At 33.3% G+C, this 25,321-nt stretch overlaps 2 protein-coding genes and 1 pseudogene across 3 annotated transcripts; 1 reads left to right on the top strand and 2 right to left on the bottom strand.

The window, feature by feature from the left end:
* Positions 1-406: 406 nt before the first annotated feature.
* LOC118044143 (transmembrane 9 superfamily member 12) lies at positions 407-3,248 on the bottom strand. The gene is made up of 2 exons (XM_035052307.2): positions 2,969-3,248; positions 407-2,602 (listed from the first exon to the last, which is right to left on the bottom strand). The coding sequence occupies exon 2, from the start codon at positions 2,573-2,575 to the stop codon at positions 611-613; it is 1,965 nt and encodes a 654-aa protein (XP_034908198.1). The 5' UTR covers positions 2,576-2,602; positions 2,969-3,248; the 3' UTR covers positions 407-610.
* A 1,994-nt stretch (positions 3,249-5,242) lies between these two features.
* On the bottom strand, positions 5,243-6,963 carry LOC118044189 (uncharacterized; annotated as a pseudogene).
* Positions 6,964-16,730: 9,767 nt separating this feature from the next.
* Positions 16,731-21,721, top strand: LOC118044144 (uncharacterized). 2 transcript variants are annotated; one of them, XM_073407676.1, is made up of 3 exons: positions 16,732-17,145; positions 17,788-17,819; positions 19,024-21,721. In XM_073407676.1, exon 3 carries the CDS (start codon positions 19,105-19,107, stop codon positions 21,223-21,225), a length of 2,121 nt encoding a protein of 706 aa, XP_073263777.1. In that variant the 5' UTR covers positions 16,732-17,145; positions 17,788-17,819; positions 19,024-19,104; the 3' UTR covers positions 21,226-21,721. The 2 variants fall into 2 exon arrangements, with proteins under 2 accessions (XP_034908201.1, XP_073263777.1); XM_035052310.2 differs by lacking the exon at positions 17,788-17,819 and having other exon boundaries at positions 16,731-17,145; positions 19,099-21,721.
* Positions 21,722-25,321: the final 3,600 nt, after the last annotated feature.

Here is a 25,321-nt window from a genome sequence, read left to right as displayed (position 1 = left end):
ATTTAATATTGTCCATTGAAATTTTAACCAGAGTTGAAGTTGATCTACTTGCAACGTATGCAGGCCCACGGGAATTTCCAAAGGTATCTGCGTGCGCACATAGATAGGAGTTACATCCACACAGCAGTAAACAACGCCCGCAAGATTCTTCATAACCACAGTAGTGATTGAGTCAGTTACTTTGGGCAAGGCTTCACTGGATCGAGAAACATGGCAAGACCAGATAAGTACTTACTTCTCCGGCAGTCTCCCTGAGAACTCTGTTTGATTAATGAAAACTAAAGAGAGAAGAAATCAGATAAAAGAAACAAATTGTTAGGGAGATTTTAAGGAATTGCATTGCATTGCATGATGCCATTTGCACTTTTATTTTATCAAACGAGAGCATTACAGCTAAGTTTTAAAAAAAAAAACAAATACGACGACGTTATAGAGCAACTGCAACAACCAAAACATTAAACAACTATAATGCCTTCTAATCTCGGAATATAACAGGCCTTGATGAATTCAGGATATCATTTGAGTCTTTAATACAGCACAAATTTAGCAAATGCAAAAAATGTGAACCAGGAAAATTTCCTCAGAAGGAGCAGACACCAATAGCAACTTTTTAGTCTATCTTTACGGATGAGAAAAGGTAATGCACAAAGTAGAATGACGTTAGGAAACCAATGGTGCCAGTAGATAACATGATTGCAACTGCTATGATCAGTGAATAGCCCAGATAGAGAATGGCTGACACAGGTCCACTCAAACTCTGTAGGTCAAAAACCAAGTAATTGATGGAATAGAGAAAGACAAAGATTGATACTGAACCGGAAGCAAAGAAAGCCTTCCACCACCACCGCCAATCCTCCACGCAAAGATGCATGTAGGTAAGAACCACAGATACTTCAGCACAGACAATAACTAGTAGCAGCAGAACTATCAGCAAGAAACCAAAGACATAATAAAACCGTCCGAGCCAGATGCTAGAGAGAATGAAGAACAGTTCAATGAAGAGGGTCCCAAAGGGAAGGGTTCCAGCACCAAGGACAAGCACCCATGATGGCAATTTCCGTGCAGGAATTTCTCTTGGTATCTGGTTTGTTCTCACCGGGTATTGAATTGCCTCGGCTCGTGTCCCCATGAACCCTCCCAAAAGAGTGAGCGGCACTGAAATGCAAAACCAGAGGGCCAAAAGGACAAAATATAAGGAGATTGGAATTGCACCAGTGCTTTGGCTTCCCCAGAGAATGAAGTTAAGTATTGTGAGGATAACAAAGACAATTCCAGGGAAGAAGCACGCAACCAACCAAGAAACAGACCTCCATCCTTCTGAAGTTCCCTTGATGGTTCTCCACATACGTACTGCAACATAGCCCGCCACAATACCTAGGAAAAGATACAGCAGAATCATCCCTGTCAGCAGCATCCCTCGTGAAGCTGGCGACATGAAACCAAAGGCTGCAAAAATAATAGTAACTATCGCCATCCCTGTAATTTGAACACCATCTCCAACCATAATACAGAGAAGCTTTGAGCAATCTGGTTCTCTGAACACATCACCGACAACAAGCTTCCACCCAGAAAGCTCCTCATTCATCTGTGCTTGAGCTTCTTTGTCCAATTCCTCATACCTTGTCAAATCCCTTCTCACAGTCCTTAAGAAGATTACGAAAACAATACCAGCCAGAAAGAAAATCACCATGAGCGAGTTCAAGATTGAGAACCAGTGAACACGAGCACCTTCCATCTTCAAGTAAGCATCCCATCGCGACGGCCATCTAATTTCACTCTTCACAAATTCAACCTCGTAGGTGAAGGAAATCCTCTCTTGTTCCCTTATGATCTGAGACTTGTCAAGGTCCAAGGGGCAGCTCACAGATGAGACATTGTCATAAATCTGGTGCTTTATCATCGCATCAGGATCATACTTAACGCTGCAAGGAACAACCACAAAACCAACAATCTCGAAACCAGATGCCTTCTTCTTATCAGCTTCAGAGATCACACCCAGACCTTCTTCCCCAGTACCAATTATCTCAACACCACTCCCTTCATATTCATGAACCAAGACAGTGAACTTGAGGTGATTGATTATATAATCATCATTACTATTCTGTGGCGTATACCCAACAGGGAACCCCGTCCACTGAATGTCAATTCCATTTTGCTTGGCATACCTCATCACAGGCAAGTTGTCCAAAATCATGTTCACTTGATATAGATCGTGTGTTCTCTGCTTCAGAAGCTTAACCTCATGCTCGCTCAAAGGCTTGGTGGTACAAAGGTAAACAGACTCATTCACGTTCATTCTAAACCTGTAAGGAGAGTTATCGATCTGATCTCCCATAAGAAGCTCCCCAAGATTCTCCGCACTTTTTTTGACTCCTTCCTTGGGTTGGCAGTAAGGGAGACTGTAGTAGCTAAAGGGAAGCTCAGTTTCGATAGAAGTTAAGGAGTTAACTTTGGCAAAGATGACATCCCCAGGTGAATACGTGTGCATATAGCTACCAGGCAAATAAAAGCCATTACATGCGTTCCCAAACAGAGCCAGCAGAAGGAAAGCCCAGCAGATCATGGGCGCCCTCATTTTGATTACCAGTAAGGTAAAAAGCCACTGGATCAAACAAAAACAACTTCAAGTCAATACTACTCAAACCACCTAATCTTGAGCAACAAAGCTGATGGAATTGACACGAAAACTAGCACGCCGATGTTCAGGGAAAAATAATGGTGATTCTCAACTTCACTTAGGAAATGGCAATAATTAATAGATCCATTAATCAACATAAACGCATCCATCTATCTATAGATACGTGCATCATCTCAGTATGGTTAGATCTAACTTGGGAAAAATAAAAAGTTAAATCAATCAATGGCGGGTCGCATCGCATCATAACTAGATCTAAAATCCAAACATATAGCATACACATGCACATGCATCCAATTAACAATAAATTTGGAGAAAGACTTGAGGAGTTACCTCTAATCAATCTAGAAAACTGAAAAACGGTTCGGGTGAAGAAAGATCGGATCCGGATCCGGAGATGCCTCCTTCGATCCAAAAGTGTTACGCCCAGCTATCTCTTTCTCACTGATATAACAGAAGTGGAAGATTCTTCCGTGATTTTGTTCGCGTGGGGTGAATGAAGAAGAAGGTAAAATAGAGCACGAATCGTATGTGATTTATGCTAAAACGAGAGAGAGGAATAGCTAGGAAACGTACAAGTAAAACGTATACGGAGAACTAGTTGCGGGGTAGCCGGCCAAATCTTTTTACACATTAAAAAAAGTTTTAGGTGTCAATTAATTTTTTAACGTCATTACATTAAAAATGATAAAATACAGTTATTTTGAATTATCTTATAAAAGATATTTTTTTTATTAATTATCCAATGGTTTTAGTTGGAAATATTGTTTTTATTTTAAAAAAAATATATTTGTTAAAATAAATTAATAAAAAAATATATCCATATTTTAATATGATTGGCTGCATGGCATTGCGTAACTATTGTCACTTGGTCATTCTCTGGTTTGAACAAACTCCCAAGACAAATTAGGGAAATCCTTTTTTATTCTCTACCTTGGATAAACGGTATGTAACATCTTTTCCATTGAACCAAAAAAGCAAAACAATCGGTGATTGTGCATTGACATGTCATGTAACTTTATAAAAATATTATATTTATTAATAAAAATTTATTTATTTTTAATATTTATATATAATATTAGATTAATAAATCTAGAGTAAAGATAAAGTTTATGAGACAAAAATATTTTACAAAGAAAATTAAAAAGTTGTTATAATTATGAGATTTTTATTACATCAAATATTATTCCTAAAACATTATTAGTCAATGCTTTCTTAAATACTATAAATTTATTAGATCCATAAGGATTGATGCATATCATGTAGTTTTCTTTATGAAAGGAAACAATTATACTTATAAGTTAAGATATAAGTGATACCTAGAACTAATATGTAAATGTTTGTCATAAGACATGTATACTAAACTGACCCGCATAAAAATTTATATGGAGAGATCACTTATGTACATAGAAAGGCTCACGTGATAATTGTGTAAGTAATTCTTATACTAGAGACCACTAAATTGTTTTATATAGAGAATTTTATACTTTGATCCTATTACATGTTGTCTTAATCGAGATAACAAAGGGGCAGATATTGGGTATAAGATGAACTATATGAAGGTACTTGAGTGATCAAGAGAGGATTCATCATCCTAGGTGAATTAGAGAAAAATGTTTTGTTTGTTCTCAAATAGTATTGACTAGGAAATTCTTAACCAAGGTGAAATGAGATTGGAAAAGAGTTTCAAATCTTATTTAAATGATTAATAACTATTATATAGAGAACAAACATGATTTAACATGGCAGGCATACTTTATGCTTCAATGTTAAATTATAACATTATTGATAAAAGAATATTAATTACATTGAGAAACCGGTCATTAAAAGATTAAGTCAAACCACTAATAACTTTTTTAATATTTGAGGGATCATGATACGTTGTTAGATGATGCATTTGATCTTCAAATATAAATTAATCAATTGTTGAATTGATAATAAATTAAATTATTTAATTCTATTTCATGCAGAGTTATAATTTATATTTGGACTAACATATTTAATGAGTCACACATATTAAGAATCCATTAGTAAAATATTAAATTAAGATGATTTAATTAAGTATGACTTGATTAAAATATATTTTAGAAATTAAATACTAGAATATAATTAATACGGGATTATAGTTCTAGACCTAGAAAAATAAAGTAAGGATTTCATTGAGTTAATTTCTAAAATTGTCCTTAATTAATATATGGATACCATTCAAGGGGTAAATTGATATTTTTCTAATTTATAAGGTTTTTTAAATTTTTCTATAAATAATAAGTTATACCTTTTATTTTTTGTGTGGTTATTTATTTAGATAAAAAAAATTATGTAAGTAATAGAATAGAAAGTTAAAACTATAGACATAATTATCTCTCTTTTCTAGATATGGATTTTAGAAGATTTCTTATTGATTATTATTATGGATTAACGCTAGAGGCTAACAATTGAATCACTTATAATTTGCAATAACTCAATCTTTAAACAATTAGTGAAACTCGAACAAGATTATATTTTCAGTTAATAAATCTTTAAATAACTATAAATTTATCTAAAAAAATCATAAAAACTCTTAAATAATTTTATTTTATTATTTTAACTATATGCATTATACTCGAACCAACGCATACATCATCTCGAATGAATTGAATGAACTTTAAACTTGGTGGGGGACTATCTTCGCCACACAGGAATGATTCCTTGAGCTGCCAAGCGCTTTTCCACCCAAAATACGATGTGTTTTTCAGTAATTTTCTTCTCATCGATCAGAAAAGGCTCAATTGAGCTGACTCCTGAACCGTAGGATGATAGAGAACACCCTCTTGGACCTGCCGGCAACAAGAAAACGACGCCGGGTTTCATGTAAAATGAAAGAGTGATGGGCTACAGTTTGAACTCTCAAGCTGCTATAAAAAGAAAGTACCTGTGAGGACTCCGTCAGGGAAGAAGGCCCAAAATGAATAAGGATTGCCCTTCTTTAGGAAGAAGCCTTCCAACTGGAACAGGTCGGAGCAATTTTGGATAGCTTACAATGACATTTTAGGCTAAAATACAGCAATGAAACAAAGTGGAAAACTGACTATGTTTTCTTCGAAAGATAGCTCGAGTTCAGTGATATGATCTTGAGCCTCAAGAGTTGCTTTCAAAGAAGGGATCACGTCCTCCTCCGTCAACTGAGAAAGTGGCTTAGCCGGACTTTTTTTGGGCTTTGTCGGCGTCTTCTTTTCAACTGGCTTGACCTCATTTGCATCAGCTGCAACTATTGAACCATAACAAAAGACTCAGTTTTCTCCATTGAATTTCAACATCGACACTTGAACACAACTAGACGTAGTACTTATGCACCAAGAATGTGGCTGCTTACCGGTGGAAGCAGACGATTCTTGCACAACTGAGAATGTGATTCTTCTACGCTGTTGGAAAATAATATAAATTATATTATGGAATCTTACCTAATAACTTAAGCTATTTGATTGAAATGATTTTTTGACATGGTATCAGAATCTTGATGATCTAATAGTCACGAGTTCGAATCTCACTATCCCCATTTATTTGATAAAAATTATACATAAGGTAAAATAGACATATGTAAGTTTCAAGCTCAAAGAGCTTTCACTTGAGAGGGTGTATTAGAGAATAATATAAATCATATCCTGAAATCTCATCTAATAACTTAAATTATTAGGTTGAGATGATTCTTTGATATATGCCGTATTACAGACTTGCTAGCCATCTGTTGATGTGCTCGTCACATGGATCATACAAAATGTCAGTCTGTGCATTAAAAGATTAACTCATATGGCAGTGAAAGGAGAGGAGCTTTATCAAATTCTCATGTTCCAGATCAGGAAATTAAGCCCCATGTATATTTTTAGATTAGCCGAAGCTATATCTAAATGGTGGTTTTTAAAGTATCCTCACTGCATTCTTGATCTTTCTTTCTGCATTTTTTGCAGGCAAAGGGACGACCTACAGCTTCAGGTAGATAAATTTTAGTAAAATTATATACCTTAGTTGAGTTGAATTTTCCTTTTCTATCTCTTTCATGTGATTGAAAATAAATAATTTCCAAACGAATTAAAACCCACCACAACCAAGCCTAATTTACTTCTTTCTTCTCTGAGGTTTAATTGTTCAATTTCAGATTTTTTATTTTTTTAAAAAAAAAAAAAAGTAAGAAATGAAGTAGAATCGGCACAAATGATTGCATGCATTTGTTTCAAAATAGGCACATTGATACCAAATGGAGTGTAGTAGAGGAGGTGGCCCTGCCATTCTTCCTGAAACGTGAAGGTGATGATGGGAAGCTTGACTCCCATTGCTCCACCTCTTGTTGCCATATTTTTAAATATTAAATGCATTAAAGAAGTTTTTTTAATAAAACATGTTTTCATATTATTAAAGAATAATATAAATTATATTTTAAAATTTCATCTAATAATTTAACTTATTAGATTAGATGGTTCTTTGATATGCTATCATTTTAATGACAAATAATCACAAATTCAAATCTCACTATTTCTATTTATTTGATAAAAATTAAGTATAAGGTAATGTAGACCAGTGTAAATTTCAAGCCCAGAATAACTTTCACTTGATGGAATATGTTAAAAAAATATTATAATTATATCTTGAAACTTCACATAACAGTTTAAGTTATTGGATAAGATGGTTCTTTAGCATATATTATCGTACTCTTCTTGTATTTTTTTTTTTTGAAGACCACTCATTTTATATTTTATTTCCTCTTTATTTCACTTGCTCTATATGAGAATAAAAACAGATTAAACGGAGAGCTAATGAAACACAAACTGGAATAGAAGAAGAAGAAGAAGCAGTGAAGAAAAGAGAGAGAGTCTTTTGATCCAAAATGTTTGATAGAATATATGCCACTGATTTATTTATTTTTCTTTTTGAATTTCAAACGATGACATAAAATGAAGATAAATGAAAGTTAAAACCCTTAGTGGTCCACCATCGTTGACAGTTAGTGTCTGTTAGCTATATTTACTTGCATATTTATACTTTTATTTTTTCACTGTATATAAACGGTAAGTTCCCGAGTGGAAAGAAAATAATAAAATAAAATTATTTAGAATTCTCTGAAATCCTACTAAACTGATTTAGAATTATTTAAAATTTTATTATTTAAAATATGAATTTTTTTTTTTTGGATTTTGAAATAATTTTTTAAAGATAATTTTTTACAAATCACAAGTCATCCAAATCCAGACTCAAATAGTAATCCACTTTAGAATAAAGGGATTACTATGTTAAGAGTTACTCTTTCTATTTGGCCATATATTTTCTGTATAATTTTATATTTATATTTCATCCATAAAAACACCCTTATGTCAAGTTTAGGTATCTTTTTCGTTCAACCAAATGCTTTTTTTCTCAATTCGCTTTTAAAATTATGCGAAAAATCTTTCTCTCTAAAATTTTTTTTTAATAATTCAATATTATTCCATTTTATTTTATTTTAACTAACCCATCTCATTTTCCAGTTCTAAATTATCAATAATTTTATTAATATTATAAAATTTAATCGGGGTTTTACAATTTACCACCATTTATATTTTATTTTTTACTAGTTCAATTTATCATAGTGAAGTTTTTTGTTAGGGTTTTAAAGAATTTCTACAAAGTGATCCGTATATTTAAATTATAAATTTTTAGGATTTTACAAAAAAAATATATGTGCCTAATTGTTCTATATGTGAAATTGCTTGTTCGTGAAGCTCCTGAAGACAATTTAATGGAACACTTCAGGTTTGCTAAGGCTTTAAATGTTTTGCACTAACATTTTATTTGCTTAAAATAAAAAGGGATATGCCAAAAATTTATAGTAGATGCATAACATGTAGACAAGTTAAAGTCTAAAGTTTTACATCATGGTTTGTGTACTCCTTTATCGGTATCTAAGGAACATTGAGTTAATATATTTATGAATTTTATTTTAGGTTTATCTAGGTCAAAAAATGATGATGATTATATTTTTGTTATTGTAGATATGTTTTCTAAGATTGTATATTTTATATCTTGTTATAATACTAATGATACAACTAACATAACAATATTCTTTACCTAGAGATAGTTTGGTTTAATGCATATGTAATTCCACAAAATTCAAGACCAACCACCGAACTCACAAATAAAAAAAAAGGAATGGATTTGTTGGTTCAAAGCTTTATATTCTAATTTTAATATTAGAATAAAACTTATATTTGATAGAAATATTATATCATATAGAGTTTACAAATGAATGGATTCATTAAAAAAAAACTCAAAAAACATATAAAAAAAATGATAAAAAAAAAAAATCATTCATTTATTTTCTATATCTTATGTTTATAGTATTTTTGCCTGATTGGTCTCTTTTTTCATTTAATAGAAAGTTTGGGTTCTTGAATTAGTTGGTGGAATATTACTATGGTTATCCGAAACCTTTTTTAAATGATATTTAAGAAAAAAAAAATTTTAGAAAAAATTAAAACCATCTCCTAAAAACTTTTTCATATGATCGGCTTATAAGCCATTCCCTTGCCTATAATTTACTCAATTTTTTTTCCATGGTTTACACTAATAAACAATCATTATATATTAATTAAACAAAATTAATAGAAATTTCACATTATCCATATTTATTCTCAAAAACACTAGAAGAAAACTCAGAAAAAGACGGTTAAGAATTTGCTAGGGTATGTTTACTAATATGCCTTTAAAGATTAAGCCATTTTGTTTTCTAAAAAGTAGTTTTTAGGAAACCATTTTCCAAACTTTTTTGTGTTTGTTTGCTATTAGAAAAGGTAAATGAACGGGAACAGAAAACACTTTTTCAGCAAAGAAAAATTTGGTTTAGTTTCTAGAAAAGTGTTTTTCTTTTTTGGCTATGTTTGTTTTCGGGAAAGTGGTTTCTGAAAAATCATTTTCCAAACTTTCTTGTGTTTGTTTGGTATTAAGAAAGTTAATCAACCGAAAACACTTTCCAGTTAAAGGAAAATTTGACTTGATTTTCAGGAAAGTGTTTTCCTGAAAAAATTTGAGCGGAAAACATTTTCTAGAAGTTATGAAAAATTTAGAAATATCATTATTCGTTGATTATATCAAATTTGATCCTCAAACTTTTGATTGCTATATATATTTTGTTTTGAATGTTTATTTTTCAATTTTATCTCTTAAAATTTAATTTTTATATTAACTTTGGTTCTTATTTTTATAATTGCTATTTGTTTTTTCCTTATTATTTTTTTATTGAAATTTTTTATCTATTAAAGTTTGTCCTCATTCTTTTTTGTTACTTATTTTATTTGAAATAACTTATGAAATGTTAATTATTATTATTTTAATTTTTTCATCTTTCATTTTTTTTTAAAAAAATTTTTTAGATTTGATCTTTATTATTTTGATTATTATTTATTTTATTTGAGATAATTTATGAGATTATATATTTTTTTTTAATTTCATTCTCATTCAACTTTTTAATTTGTAAGATTTGTTCCTCATTATTTTAATAAACTTGAGAAAAATAAAATGTAAATAAGTTATTTTCCAGCTCATTTTCCATGACATAACCAAACGTTGGAAAGTGTTTTCCAATTTATTTTTCATTACACTACCAAACATTAGAAAGTAATTTACTTTTTCAAAATTTATTTTAAAAAAAATATATACTTTTCAGCAAACAAATGGAGCCTAAAAAAATATTATTTTTCTTGTAAAATTTTCATAAACCAAACTCTGTTTTAAGGTGTAAAAGGTTCATCCTAGCCATGCGGATGGGGTCTAATAGACAAACCCTAACCTCAAGCCTATCAAGCTTGCAAGCATATTTTTCGGCCTAAAAGGCATGCAAACCAAAATAATAGAAAGCACAGCCCATTATCAAAGTAAATAAACCTACTAAGTTGTCAACCCATGCCCCTAAACATTATAAACACAAGCTAAACCCATGGCAAAAGATCTGCACCCAAAAATTTTCAACAACAACCACAACACCTTTGCAAAAATTCATTTAGTGTTCATATCTAAAACACTCATGCACTTCAAACTAACATGAATTATAATGCTATTGTCCATCCATAATCACATTTAAGCATTATTCTCTACATAAACAAATGGGGTAGGGAATTACCTGGGCTGGAGTATTTGTTGTTGTTGTTGTTGATGATGTGCAGGGCTTGGAGAAGTTACTGAATTGCAGACCTCTGTTTTTGCTATGATGGAGAGGCAAAGAATAGCTGTTACACTGCTATTGCTACATGAAAGAAGCTATTGTATCGACTATCGAGACCAGTTGTTTGCTCCCGAATCCCCGATGCAGAGGAGATGAAAGGCTGAAGGTTGATGATGCAAACCTCCTGCTACTACTTGCTCACGGTGTAGAGAAGATGTCGCTGCTGGAACGAGGAACTTCCATCGTTTCTATCAGGATAAGTTGAGAGACGCTACTGGATGCTGCTGGAAGGAGATGTTGCTATTGGCTGGGAGGACAACCATTACTGGCTGTGGACAGAGGTGGCTGAGGTTGAGCTATTGAGGAAGGCTGAGCTGCTGAGGAAGGCTTCTGCTTTTCTTCAAAAACAAGTCACAACCGTGATGAGCTATTGATTTGCTGAGATGAGTTGCTGGTAATGCTAATCGCGATGGAACCAATGATGCTGATGCAGAGGAGATATTGTTGGCGGTTGCTGAGGAGCTGCTGGTTTGCTACTTATGGTGCCTGGCTGATAGTTGCTGGCCTGCTTGACAGAGGAACACCATAGGCCGCACCGTTGCCACAGGCGAGTCTGTTCACGGGTAGAGGAACTTCCTGGTGTGGAGGTTAGTATGGTGGGATATGGTGGTGTTCACAATGCAAAGAAGGAGATGCTGCCGCAGCTGGTGACTATGCTGAGAATGGAAAGTCACGATGTTGTGCAGAGAAGAGCTGCTATTGTTGCTTCAATGGAGGCTGGGATAGTTAAATTTTTTTTATTGCTTCTCCTCCTTTTTCTCATTTGTGTTGTGTTTTTTTTTTTTTTTTTTTTTTTTTTAAGGAGTACAGGGTCATGCCATTTTTGTGTGAGCTCTTTCTAACTAATTCCTCTCTGTTTTTTTTTTTTTTTTTGTTAATGTCTCCAAAATTCTCCTTAGATAGGGCCTAAATAGCATATTATTTGAAAAGTGAAGCTTAAATGTGCACTCAAAAACTAATAATACCAAAAGTAAAATTCAAAAAAATAGGGGTTAAATAACGTATTATCTAAAAAGTGAGGGTTAAAAAACACACTTAGAAAGTGATAGTGTCAAAAGTATTATTTAAAAGGGATAAGGGCTAGAAAACATATTATCTAAAAGGTGATGACTCAAAGGTATATTTAGAAATTGATAGTGTCCAAAGCACTATTCAAAGGAGATAAGAGCTAAAAAAATACACAATCTGAAAGGCAATGGCTTAAATACATACTTAGAAAGTGATAGTGTCAAAAACATTATGCAAAAAGAGATAGGGGCTAAAAATCATACTATCTAAAAAGTGAGGACTCAAAGGCGCACTCATAAACTGATAGTGTCTAAAGCACTATGTGAGGGCTCAAAGGCGAGGGCTTGAAAATGCATTATTTAAAAGGTGAGGGCTTGAAAGCGCACTTAGAAAAAAATAGATAGGGCTAGAAAGCATATTATCTGGTAGATGATGGCTCAAAGGTACACTAAAAAAAATAGAGATAGAAAGCGCACTATCTTAAAGGTAAAAGCTCAAAGACACACTCAAAAATTAATAATTTCAAAGATGATATCTAAAAGTGAGAGGTTTAGAAGCACACTCAAAAGATGATAATTTCAAAGATGTTGGTGAAAAAATAAGTGGTTCAAAAGCACACTCAAAATGATATGCTTCAAAAATGTTGTCTAAAAGTGAGTGGCATAAAAGCGCTCCAAAAATGATATGCTTCAAAATTGCATTCATATAATCTTATAATCTCATATTTTAAAATTTTTGACTTATTTGCTCCAATATCAACGGGAATTGAATCTTCAATGGATCTTCTTTGCTAGAAAAAATTAAAATTTATCAATGATTTTTTCTTTGGAATTTCTTAAAAGGATCAAAATCCAATACTTTGGGGGTTAATATTTATATGTTTTTACCTAAAAAACATAGGTCCTGATGTGATCCAACCATCAAAGGATCCATTGGAGGTTCCAGTTACTAGGCCTAGGGCTAAGAAGATTTGGTTTCACCAACAAGCCCTTCTTGGACATGAATCAGATTAATGAAAGCTTGCTCTTTATTATTATAAATCACTTTGATGTCCACCTTAGCCCATGTATCTTGAAGAAATCCATTGAAAGCTTCTTTGAACTTCTTAGCCCTAAGCCTAATAATTAGAGCAATTGGAACCTCCAATGGATCATTTAATGGTTGGATAGCATCAAGTCCCCTTTCTTTTATAGACTTTGTCTCTCAACACTTTAATCTTTGTAGCAAGTTTCCAAAGCTCCTCTATTTTGGCCTACTTGAGCTACAACTTATGGACTCAATCTCTGGAAAGGGACACTGATCTTATAAGCTTAGATGTTTTCTTATCCTATTATATGGGTAAGTTTGTCTCATTGATTGTGACCTTTCAAAGCTCCTATATTTATCATTGTAATTATATGGGTATCACTATTAGGGTGTCATGACCACCATTCAATATTCATCATATTTGCTCTATAATAGCACTTGTTCTTAATTCTTCCTTTATTTTTCTTTATTTTGGTTGATGGCTTCCCAGACCTTGGGATTTATCTTATAAAATGATCTTGTGATGCCTCCAGTATCAGGCTTGGACTACTTGTCTTTGTTTTCTTCATTTGATTTTGATCACCATCATTTTTCATTACACGACATGCTTAACCCCTTTAAATCTTTGAATCTTTATGTGTCTCTAGCTTTATTTGAGCACTTTTGATCTTTCCATTGATCATTGAGAATTATTTTGTATAAATCCAAGATCATATTGCTCTTATATTCTTTGTACTTGCTCCTAGTATGGGGTGTAATCTAAGTCAGAGTTTTTTTTTCAAGAAAAAAAATTAATCAGGCTCAATAAGAACTTGCAAAGGATATTTTTCAAGTATTATGAAAGGATTATAAAATATGATCTTTCATCATCTCAAACACATATGTTTAGGACCAATAAGATTAACTCTCATCCATTGTGATTAGTTGGACATGCAAAATTTTTTTCATGAAATTAAATTATACATCATTATTCAGCCAACTAAAACTCAGCTTTAAAGTTAGTATGAATGGTCTTTGATTTAATTTTTAGGTTTTTAAGCGTTTGGTCACCTCATTAGAAGAAGATTACTTGAATTCCCAAAACTTGTTAAATACAAACATCAAATTGACTTTTGAATTTATAAAAACTTTGATTTCCCAAAAACTTTTGATTGAAATTTGAACTTTCTCAAAAACATTTTTTTTTTTTGGAGTTTATAAAGAGAAAAATACACAAAAGAAATCCTAGTCTATTAGATTAGTAAAAGATTCACTTTTAGAATTTCAAAAAGCAAAAGGCATGCTTGTGTAAGTGTGTATTTGCATAAAAAAGTAAAAAGGAAACAAGACACATTTTGAACAAAGAAAATAAATGATCTCATTAAAATAAAGGTTCGTTAATAAATAAAAAGCTTGTGGCATTATGAGCTAGATTGTCAACATGATCAGAAAAGCAAACAAAACAAAACAAATATAAAACATCTTAACAAGCATGATTAAACAAGAGCAACTACTTTTTTAAAAAAACACAAAAGGAACAAGCTCAACTTTCCAATTCTAGAGTCCCTTCCCATCTGCTAGCCTGTTCACAAAAGCTTTTGCATGAGTCTTTTTTACTGTGTGAATAGACAACTATGACAACATCTCAACCTCAACTTTAAATTTTGTCTCCACACTTTATCCCTTATCCTCATACTCTAAGTTGTTGATGCAAAGGTCAACTATCTTCAAATGTTCATCAATTAAAATTATCTCTTTACTTATTGCCTTTTCAAATCACAAAATATCTTGAGATAATATCTATATCACTTTATTATGAAAAAAATTGCATTGATCAATCATACAATGCTCTTTTTTGTGATACTTGCAAAAACTCTCATTCATTAGCCCATTTTCGCAACCACTTTTCCTATATCCAGCTTTTATAAGAATTTTATAGATCTCATTCATAGACACCTTCAAGACCCTAAAGCCTCTAATCTCTAGTGCATTTACAGCTCCATTACTTGTAACATGATTAAGTAAAGGATTTGTATTCATATTAGGATCTTCATCAATCATTATCCATCCCGCTTTAATCAATTATAAGAGCTTGTTTTTGAAGTGGTTGCAGGAGATAATATTATGCCCGACCATGCTTGCATGATATTCATAAGTAAGCTTTGGTTTGTACCAATTAGGATAGGGTAGTTATAGCGGTTTAGGAGGGACTTGAGCTACTTGTCCAATACTTAGTAGCTTTTGGTATAATTCGCTCAAATGTAAGGGTAGTGGGTTAATTGTTCCTGAGTTCTTTGAGAGTTTCTTCTAGGTAGGTTCTCAGTTTGATTATTTTGTTTTTTAGTTTTTTTTTAGTGGGAAAAGGTGAGTTAAAGTTGACATTAGCTATTTGGGATAAAGAGGACTGAGATTGTAATTTTAGAAATTGTTCATTTTTCCTTTATAACCTCCCTCAACATTATCAACATCTAACTTTTTTCCTTCAAAATCTTTTTTCTCCACGGGTGCATAAATCATTCCACTACATATTTCTTGCACAATGTGCTTAATCATTACTACAACATCAATAAATTGTTAAGTTAAGCTACCTATTACATGCTCATAGCAGATGCTTTAAGGGTTTTAGCAAATAAAGTGATCATTTCTCTAATAAAGAGTGGGGGATGTAATTGGGAAGGGGGGCAAATCTCTCCATTATTAAGCATGCTCACGCATAATCTATTTATCTCCTTTTTTCTAGAAGAGACAAACTAAACATGTCTGGAGCGGTATTCATATTGTATTTGCACTGCTTAATGAAAGCAACTACTAGATTTTTCCAACTTCGAATTTCTGTGTTACCCAGCCTCATGTACCAACTAAATGCAACTCCACTCAAATTATCTTGAAAGAATTGTATTAATAGCTTTTCATCATGCATAATCGCCACCATTTTATTATAGAATGATTTGAGATGAGTGGAAGGGCATTGCATTTTCATATATTTGATAAATTCAGGTACATAAAACTTCTTTGGTACAACCATATTTGGAACAAGATGTATTGTGATAGCTCGAACGAGATCATATAAGTCACCACCTTTAATAGCCCTCACTCTTGCCTTTAGTGCTGCTATTTTTTCATATTCGATATCCTTAAAGTATCTTATCTTGAGAGACTTAATAGAAGATGCATCCAAAACTATTGAGGTTGGTACAAGTATAGTTGGTTGCGTATATGCCATATTACAACAGGGTTTTTGACTTTGGCCACCTATCCTTTCTTATGGTTGGAATATAGCTTGAGTTTAGGCAAAGGTTACAGGCTGATTAGATGGACTTTTACTAGAGATGCTTTTAAGTGTCTTCTTAATAGGCTAGTAAAGTGAGCCATGTTAAGTTTCATGGAATCTAACTCTCATTGAAAATAAGCTTCACGATGAACACATTCTTCGTTCTTCATGTTTCTTCGTTAAAATTTAGTGTTGTAGATTTTATAGGTTTGGATTTTTTTAGGAATTTGTATTTCAATCTATTTTAATCTATATATGCACATAACATTTAAATATCTTAAAATATGCATGTATGAATGCAAATATATAGGAATGTATATATGTACAGTAAATATGCATAATAAATTATTAGGGAGTAGGTTCTGCTCATTGAAAGAGTGAATATATTTTCTACTTTGTCTGGGTATGCCCTGAAAATAAAGTAAATTACATGACTATTTTAAAAGCAAAAATACAATGATTCCATTACCTAATTCCATTTCTACCCGTCTCCGTTCACCAAACATTACTCTAACAAAAACAAAAAAAAATATGTAAAAATAAGATTAAAAAAAAAACAAAAAAAAGGAGCAATACGTACAATACGCATCCATGCGCACTATAGCAAGACTCACCATTAAATAGTATTGGCACCGTTTACTTCCACCGAAAATTATCATTTTCCTGTTTATTTATTAATTTTCCCTCATTTCTGATCGGCGATCTGTGGGAATCTCCCAACTCCTCGCCGCCGATTCACCCAAATCCGACCCGAATTTTTTTACCCAATTTCTCTAATCACTTGAAAACCCTAAATCTCTTACCGTTTTACACTGTGTTAGCTTCCAAAAATAAATAATACTCCTCGTTGAGTAACTTTGTCTATTTTTGGGTGCGAGAGCAAATGCTATAATTGCACTTAGGTTCTCAAAAAATTAGTTCATTACCTTGATTTGCTCGATCTCGTAATTACACGTGGCGATCTGGGTCTTGCTTCCTTTCCCATTTCTTGCTTAAATCTTGGTGAGTTTTTTTTTTCTTCATTTGTTTATTTCTTTAAATCATGTGTAATTTTTGTTTGTTAGTCTAGAGTGTAAATTTGTTATTAATTGATGAGTTTGAGTTGATAATGGATAATCTGAGGTTCGATCTTTGTGCATTTGTTTCTGGTGTTAAGTAGTTGAATTTGGTTTTTGATTTGAGGAAGTTGAGCTGATGTGTCTGTTTCTGGGTGCTTACTGTGAAATGGGTTTTCAATTTTGAGCTGTGACTGTTTGGTTACTGAGAAAATTGAGTGAAATCTAATGCAAAGTTCCTACCTTTTGTTTCATTGCTGAAAGAGTGAAGAGATCAAGCATTGTATATCTTCTTTTTTTTTTAGCCTTTTGATTTAAAATTCTTAATTAGTGAGCTCGAAAGTTAGATATTTTAGGTTATGATTTACATTTTTTATTGTTTCCTTCTGCTTTTCAAGTATTGTTACTTGATATCAAATCTTCTGAGACTAAATTGAAATCCCAACAAATTGTGTCTGCATCTATAATCCTCACGAGAATCAGTCTCGCGCATTCATAAATTTTGGACTTGGCCAATTTGAGGTATTACTCTGGCATTCTCTTGAAGTACAACAAAGACCCTAAATGTTTCTGACAATAATTTGTGCAGATAAGCAAACGTGGTTATGCATGAGAATGATGAGTGTGTTTGGTATTGTGGTAGCTTTTGTGGTTGTGGTTTGAAAAAAGTTATTTTATAAAAAGTACTTTTAGTTGAGGTTGATTTGAAAAAATAGGTGTTTGGTTAAAACTGTGGTTGAAATTGAGGTTGAAGAAAAAGTAGTTTAATGTGTTTGGTTAAAAAAATGCTTTTCAAATTAAATTTATAAAATAATTATATATATATATATATATTAATATTAATGATTTTAAATTTAAATATTGTAGATTTAACTACTGTTATTACATCATAAAATAAATAATATTGATATCAAATATTTTTTATTATTCCATTAAACTATGTGCAATGTCATCACATACGAAATCTATCCAACAATGACTATATTTTTCATGGTTTCTTAAGCGCGCAACAACAAAAACTGAATTTTTTGTTGCGTCATCAAGCGATTTTCTTCTAATTTTTTGAATAGAACACAATAAAAATAAAAATAAAAACTGAATTTTTTTAAACTGGGCCGGACCCGGCAAGAACATAATTGGAATTGCGATCAAATTTCACAAATGTTACGTCATCATGCGATATCCTTCTAATTTATGTAGTGTTATTAAATAATATTAAATACTAGTTTTTCGAGTAAAACACAATTTAAAAAAAAAAAATCAACAATTTCAGTACGTATAAAAATCATTCGGCAATAACTACAGTTTCCATGATTTATCCTGCGTGCAATAAAATTAAGTAAAATATTATCATGAATAAAATTAAGATTACAATACAAGTAAATTTAATTCACCTTAAACTAATTTTTTAAAAAATTAAAAAAATAATATGAGTGCAATTAATTAACTACACTAGTTTTTCGGAAAAAAAAAAAAAAAACTTTGGGTGTTGGTTAAAAAAAAAAAAAAAAAAAACTGTTCACATTCACCGCACTGTTCACGTGAACAGTGCGGTGAATTAAAATTCACCCGCACTGTTCACTCAGTGAACAGTGCACAGTGGAGCATGGCTCCACTGTTCACTGAACAGTGGAGCCATGCTCCACTGTTGAGTTCCTTTCCCACGACGAGAAGCAGCAAAATGCTGCTTCTCACAACCTGCGGTTTAATCTCTGATTTTAATGGGTCCCATCAGCTAAATGCGTTTTGTTTTCCTTAACCAAACGTTTCATGTGTGGTTGCGGGTGAACCTCACCCGCAACCACACTCCCAAACGGCCACGATGTGTCATCCGGTTTTTGGTATACTGGGTCTGTCATAGCTTTTGCTTCAAGATTTTGGCTTTGTATTTGATTTGAAGGTCCAGATGGAATCAAATATAGAAGAGGCCGTCAGGGCAAAAGAGTTTGCTGAGAAGCGATTTGCCGAGAGAGATTTTGCTGGTGCAAAGAACTATGCGTTAAAGGCAAAAACATTGTTTCCTGGATTAGAGGGTATATCTCAGATGGTGGCCACTTTCGAAGTTTATGTTGCATCTCAGGCCAAATGTAATGGTGAAGTTGACTATTTCTCTATTCTTGGTTTGAAGCCTCCTGCAGATAAAGATGCAGTGAAAAAGCAGTATAGGAAGATGGCCGTGTTGCTCCATCCAGACAAGAATAAAACTGTAGGAGCTGATGGAGCGTTTAAACTTGTATCTGAAGCATGGACTATGTTGTCAGATAGTCTTAAGAAAAACTCTTACAATGTCAAGAGAAACAAACAGATGGCATCTTGTGCTGTTCAGACAAACTTATCTTCAGTTCATGCTGCTGGGGTTACAGGATATAACCAATGTTCCAATTCACCCACTGCTCATGGACTTGATACTTTCTGGACAGTCTGCACATCTTGTAAAGTTCAGTATGAGTATCTTCGGAAGTATGTGAATAAGAAACTTTCTTGTAAGAACTGCCGGGGTACTTTCATTGCCATTGAAACTGGGGCAGCTCCTGTCAATGGTTCTTTCCCTTACTGTCCTTGGTCATATGTCCCTGGTAATGGGTATAGATGTCATGGATATGATGGGGTTGCATATGTCCCAACCACCACCACCACCACCCTATATACAGGAAATGGGGTCTCAGGATTGGATGCTGGACACAGGCATGAGCATGTTTCAAATGTTTCATTTCAGTGGAGCTCATGTTCTGGAACTTCTGGGGATGCTGTTGGTCCCAATGGATCATGTGCAGTATCTTCTGATATTGTTTATCAGGCTAATGGAAATGTTAGTGCAGCAAAGGTTAAACCAGCAGCCAATGGAAGGCGATCCATGAAAACTGCCACAGAAAAAGTATACTCTGATGTATCCGCAAGCTGTAATGAATTTTCAGGCTCCAAGACTGGTAGACCTGATAAGAAAAGGAAGGTGGTTATTGGTTCCACTTGTAGAAATGGGCATGAAGAAAATGAACCTAGATTGGGTTCAGAAGTAAGACTAGCTAACGGATGTGCAAATGTTGAGCACGACACCAAGCTTTCCAATCCAAGTGAAGTTCCAACAAGACGCAGCGTGATTGCGCCAGCTTTTGATGCCAGAAAGTTGTTGATTGACAAAGCAAGGATCGACATCAGGAAGAAATTGGAGGAGATGAGATTAGCTTCAGCTGCAGCTGCAGCTGCAGCAGATACAAAGAACATTGAAGATCTGTTCACCAAGGCAGGAGAGGCTCCTAAACAATCAAATTCTGATATTACTGGCCATCATACAAAGCCAAACAAAATCGAGCCAATCTCGATAACAGTCCCTGACCCTGATTTCCATGATTTTGACAAAGATAGAGCAGAGGAATGCTTCAAGCCAAAACAAATATGGGCTTTGTATGATGAAGATGATGGCATGCCACGCTTATACTGTTTGATTCGCCAGGTGGTCTCAGTTAAACCCTTTAAGATTCACATCACTTACTTGAACTCTAAAACTGATAGTGAATTTGGGGTAGTAAATTGGATGGATTCTGGGTTTACTAAATCTTGTGGACACTTCAGAGCATGGAATTCTGATGTTGTTGATCAAGTCAACATTTTCTCTCATGTTATGAAAGGAGAAAAGCCTGGTAGAGGTGGTTGTGTTCGAATATACCCAAAAAGTGGAGATGTTTGGGCTGTTTATCAAAACTGGTCACCTGATTGGAACAGATCAACCCCAGATGATGTCAGGCACCAGTATGAGATGGTAGAGGTCCTTGAGAATTACTCTGAAGAGCTTGGAGTTTGTGTTACTCCTCTGATCAAGTTGACTGGTTTCAAAACAGTGTACCAAAGGAATACAGACAAGGGTGCCATTAGATGGATTCCAAGAAGAGAGATGGTACGCTTTTCTCATCAGGTGCCTTCTTGGTCACTTGAAGGAGAAGCTAGTAATTTGCCAGAAAAGTGTTGGGATCTGGACCCAGCTGCAACTCCAGATGAGCTACTTCATGCTGCAACAGAAGCGAAGGCTTAGCATAACCAGTCAAGCAGGAAACGATATTTGTTTGGAGTCCAATTTACCATTCTTATAGAAAATTCTTAGGTTGACTGTACAATATTTTACACTTGGTTCAAAGGCATTGCAACATTAACTCCATATGATCTTAGACATCTTGATGTTTACTGAGAGCTGTTGCATCTGGAATTCTGAGTCTATTGACTGGGTTGTAGACAGAATGTTCTTCTGTGGTTATCTGGGGGCTGTTTTAACATTAATTAAGTGTCAGAACTGATTGCGATTCAACAGAAAGATTCAGTAGACTCGAACTTTTTAGCAATCTGAGACTTTTGAATCTATTCCTCGGGAAGGTTTACATATATATATATGTACTCAAAATTCACGTTTTCTTTTGTTGCTGGAACTCACTGCCCAGCTGGACAAGCTGAATGTTGGCCATCTGAAGGATCATGTTGTTTTGCCGAGCACAAAAATGGACTTGGCTTTGTCGTACTTTTCACTTTTGTCTTCATTTTCGTTTTCTTTAGTCCTTTCATATTCCCACTTTTGAGTTGACAGGCTATTAGTCACAGCTGCGCTGACTTGCCTGCAAATTATGTTGCTTAAAAATTCTCATGCGGAACAATAAACAAAAATTCTCATGAGAAATATATATCCTTGCAATTCTTATTTCATTTATCTTAATATTTAGAAAAATAGGATATAAATACTAAAACTCTAATTATAACAAGTTATTGGATTTATAGTTTATTAAATAAAATACTCAACAATAATTAAATTAAACCCAATAAATAAAGCCTATTAATAAATCTCAATTAAAAATTCATATAAACTAAACTAAAACATAAGTTAAAGCTCAATCTCTCAATGGTTAGACTATTCTTCATTGTCTATGATCATACGAGTGCGTAAATAATATTTCGAGTTTGATGTCCCTATCAATTCTCCTTGGATTGTAAGAACTCAACCCCGTTGAATATCGATCAAAGCGACTCCAATAACGCTCTCAAAGATAAGGATCAAGCTATTGTGATGTCTCTTTGATAATCCAAATATAGTCTGAATTTGATCATTTAGCCCATATACAGAGATTTGTTGAAGTTCATCATCCCTGGTAAAAAAAACTTATGCATTAAAAGTAGCATTAATATGTTTTTTTTGTACTAATGATAAGGATAATGGGGCAAAGGTTTCAAAAGGAACATCAGGGATAGACTATTGTGTTTTATATATAACGAGGTCCTTTATGTCAAAACTAGAGCTAATATCAAAGTTTAGTGACAATTTAATGATATAATTATTTAATTCAATCATTTGTAACAATTTAATGGCCTAACACTACTCTCTTGCAATTTATGGTTGGTTTTCAAAGGACATTATTCAGGTCTAATTTGTATCATGAAATAGTCTCCAACATTAAGTACATTATAATACTTATGTAAATCAACTCAAAATTTATATTGTCCATTACCTGCTTGAATTTGTTTTATGATCTCAATATGCAAATTATGAATTCTACATGCAAAAACCTTAGCTAAATCAAATATTTTAGGGTGAGGAGACTTAGACTGATGATCTACATGCTTTCTAGGTTCATAACCATGAATACTATATGATTGAGGATGTGGAGTGAAACAAACACTATTGGAAGCCTTAGTAGATATAGTTTGGACATAACCTAGTAAATCAAAACTATCTTCATCTTTCTCACCACATGTTAGGGGTAACAAATCATGAAGCCCAACATGTTGTTCTAAACCTGTGACATGTTGAATGTCAAGCATGGTATAATACAATCCAGGCAAGGTCAAATTCGGATTTTAACGTAAAATATGCAACTATCCAATTTTACAGCAATAGTCATAATTCTCAATCCTACCATTGGATCGAGCTGAAATTTTATGTGGAGGCTCCTGACATGTTTGCCTACCATGGGTTAAAATATCATGTCAATCTAAGTTCGGTAAGGCATCCAAAAATAGGTCAACAGAGGCGTACGAGTTTTGTTATTTATTTCCTTTTGACTTGTGGACTTTCTATTTGGTTAGGATTCTTTTCTTAAGAGGATGTGGCAACTTATTTTGAAAATCTTCTAATTCTACAAAGATCTTTAATGGGCTGCAACATAGTTTCCAAGTGTGGCAAGGATTCATAAATATTTCAGAATCCTTTTCTTACAAGGATTCCTTATTCATCCTAACTACAAAAAGGAAAAAGAAGATTTCAGAACTAATTCTACCTTCAGATTTGATTCTCCTAGCTTATATGGGACTTCTAAAGGGCAACAAATTTGATCCTATCATATTTAGGATTTTAAATTCGTATTTTTATTATTATTTTCTTCTTAGTTTTTGGTTTATTTATATTATTTGGGTTTAATTGTAAGTGGACATCATATAAATCCATATAAAGGGGTCCATTAGGGTTTATTTTAGTTTGAAGTCACTATAAATAAGGGCATGACCAGAGATGTAAGGCTAGACAATTCAAATTAATAAAATTTCTTATTTGCTGCACTTTATGTGTGTGTGTTGGTGAGATAATCTCTCTTTCATGGTTCTTTAAAGAACTGAAAAACGACTTATCGAAGAACAACTGTCTTTATGACGTCATCCTTATACTTCTTGTTCGCGAATCAATATTCGTTGGGTAGGGGTCTCCGTTTCCAATAGTGTTGGTGCCTAGGTACAAGTTATCTTTGTGTTACACTCCTATCAAACCTGACTTACTTGGCTTTCCAGGAATTGCTGTCTTTGCGTATGAGTTGTGTGACCATGTGATCACGAGGTTCGCATCATGGTGGGTGAAGAATCATATAGTTTAAGAGAACTAATATCACAAGACTCTTTTAAGATCATATCCAACTCTTTGAGCAATTTCACTAAAGAGTTTCCTAAAACTTCTTCCTCATTTTCAGACTCCTATGGACTTATAATGTTAAGTCCCTCTTTTTATGCATTATCTTTATCTAGATCACTAAAGTCCTCAAGATTGGATTCATACACCTGCACATAATAGTTTTCTATATCACCTATTTCCTTATACTCTTAAATGACTAAGAGTATAAAGGTGCAATTAAAAAACATATGACTGAAACCTTGACATTTAGTACATTGGATCTCTAAACTCAACCTGGACATTTCATTAATGACTTGTTTGCCCTTATCTTCTTTATAAATATTAGCACTACTAGGATTAGGTCTACAAGGTGAAGCACCTAATAAAGAATCATTATTTCTAAAATGAGATCTAAAAGGGATCCTAAGAGGGTCCTAATGTTTTGTCCATCGACTCAAATCTTGCATTACAATATAGGCTTGGTCAAAAGTGAAAGCACCTATAAGCCTGACCTCTTTTCTAAAATCATTATTTAGACCTTTACAAAATCGATGTAAAGCCATGGCTTTATTTTCCCTTATGGAACATCTTATTATGTAATCATTAAACTGTGTTATATACTCATTGATAGACATGTTCTCTTGTCTTAGATTGTTCCATTAGTCTAAGAGTTTATTCTTATAAGATTGGGGTAAATACTTTTCTTGTAGTTTTTGTTTCATCTTGGTCCAATCAGTTTTAAGAGGCTTACCTCTCATTTCTAAACAATCCTCAACATCTCTCCAACAAAATGTTTGACTTCATCAATGAGTATCATCTTTGCATATCTAACTTTTCTATTATCAGATAAATTGTGCTACTCAAAGAATTGATTCATGTTACGAATCCACATATCAAAGATCCAAGGGTCATGATGACCATCGAAAACGGAGGCTTCTATTTTTTTAGGACTCAAGACTTGCTCATCAAGGTCATTATGTTTAGAGTAACCTAAATGATAGTTATACTGATGACGCTCAAAGTGAACTTGTCAATAATGATTATTCTTATGATATTTATTGGTCTTTAGGTGCCTTGTTCGAAAACTCTCTTAGGGCTCAATTCTTTTAAACATGTTAATCATCTAAGTTTGCAGTTCCCTTTAAATGGTCATAAGAGTATCATTAAGGGTTGGGTCTACATTAAGTGTGAACTTAAACTTGGACACTAGATAATCATGACACAAATACATGCAACGCTAACTTATAAATGACATTTAGATCACAAATGGTTC

Source organism: Populus alba, chromosome 2 (assembly GCF_005239225.2).
Source record: "Populus alba chromosome 2, ASM523922v2, whole genome shotgun sequence".
Lineage (NCBI taxonomy): Eukaryota > Viridiplantae > Streptophyta > Magnoliopsida > Malpighiales > Salicaceae > Populus > Populus alba.
Note: the sequence above shows the minus strand (reverse complement) of the source record. Positions and strands in the feature narration are given on the sequence as shown.

Coding starts and splice junctions, on each gene's coding strand:
- LOC118044143 (XM_035052307.2), bottom strand. CDS start 2,575: ATGAGGGCGCCCATGATCTGCTGGGCTTTCCTTCTGCTGGCTCTGTTT.
- LOC118044144 (XM_035052310.2), top strand. CDS start 19,105: ATGGAATCAAATATAGAAGAGGCCGTCAGGGCAAAAGAGTTTGCTGAG.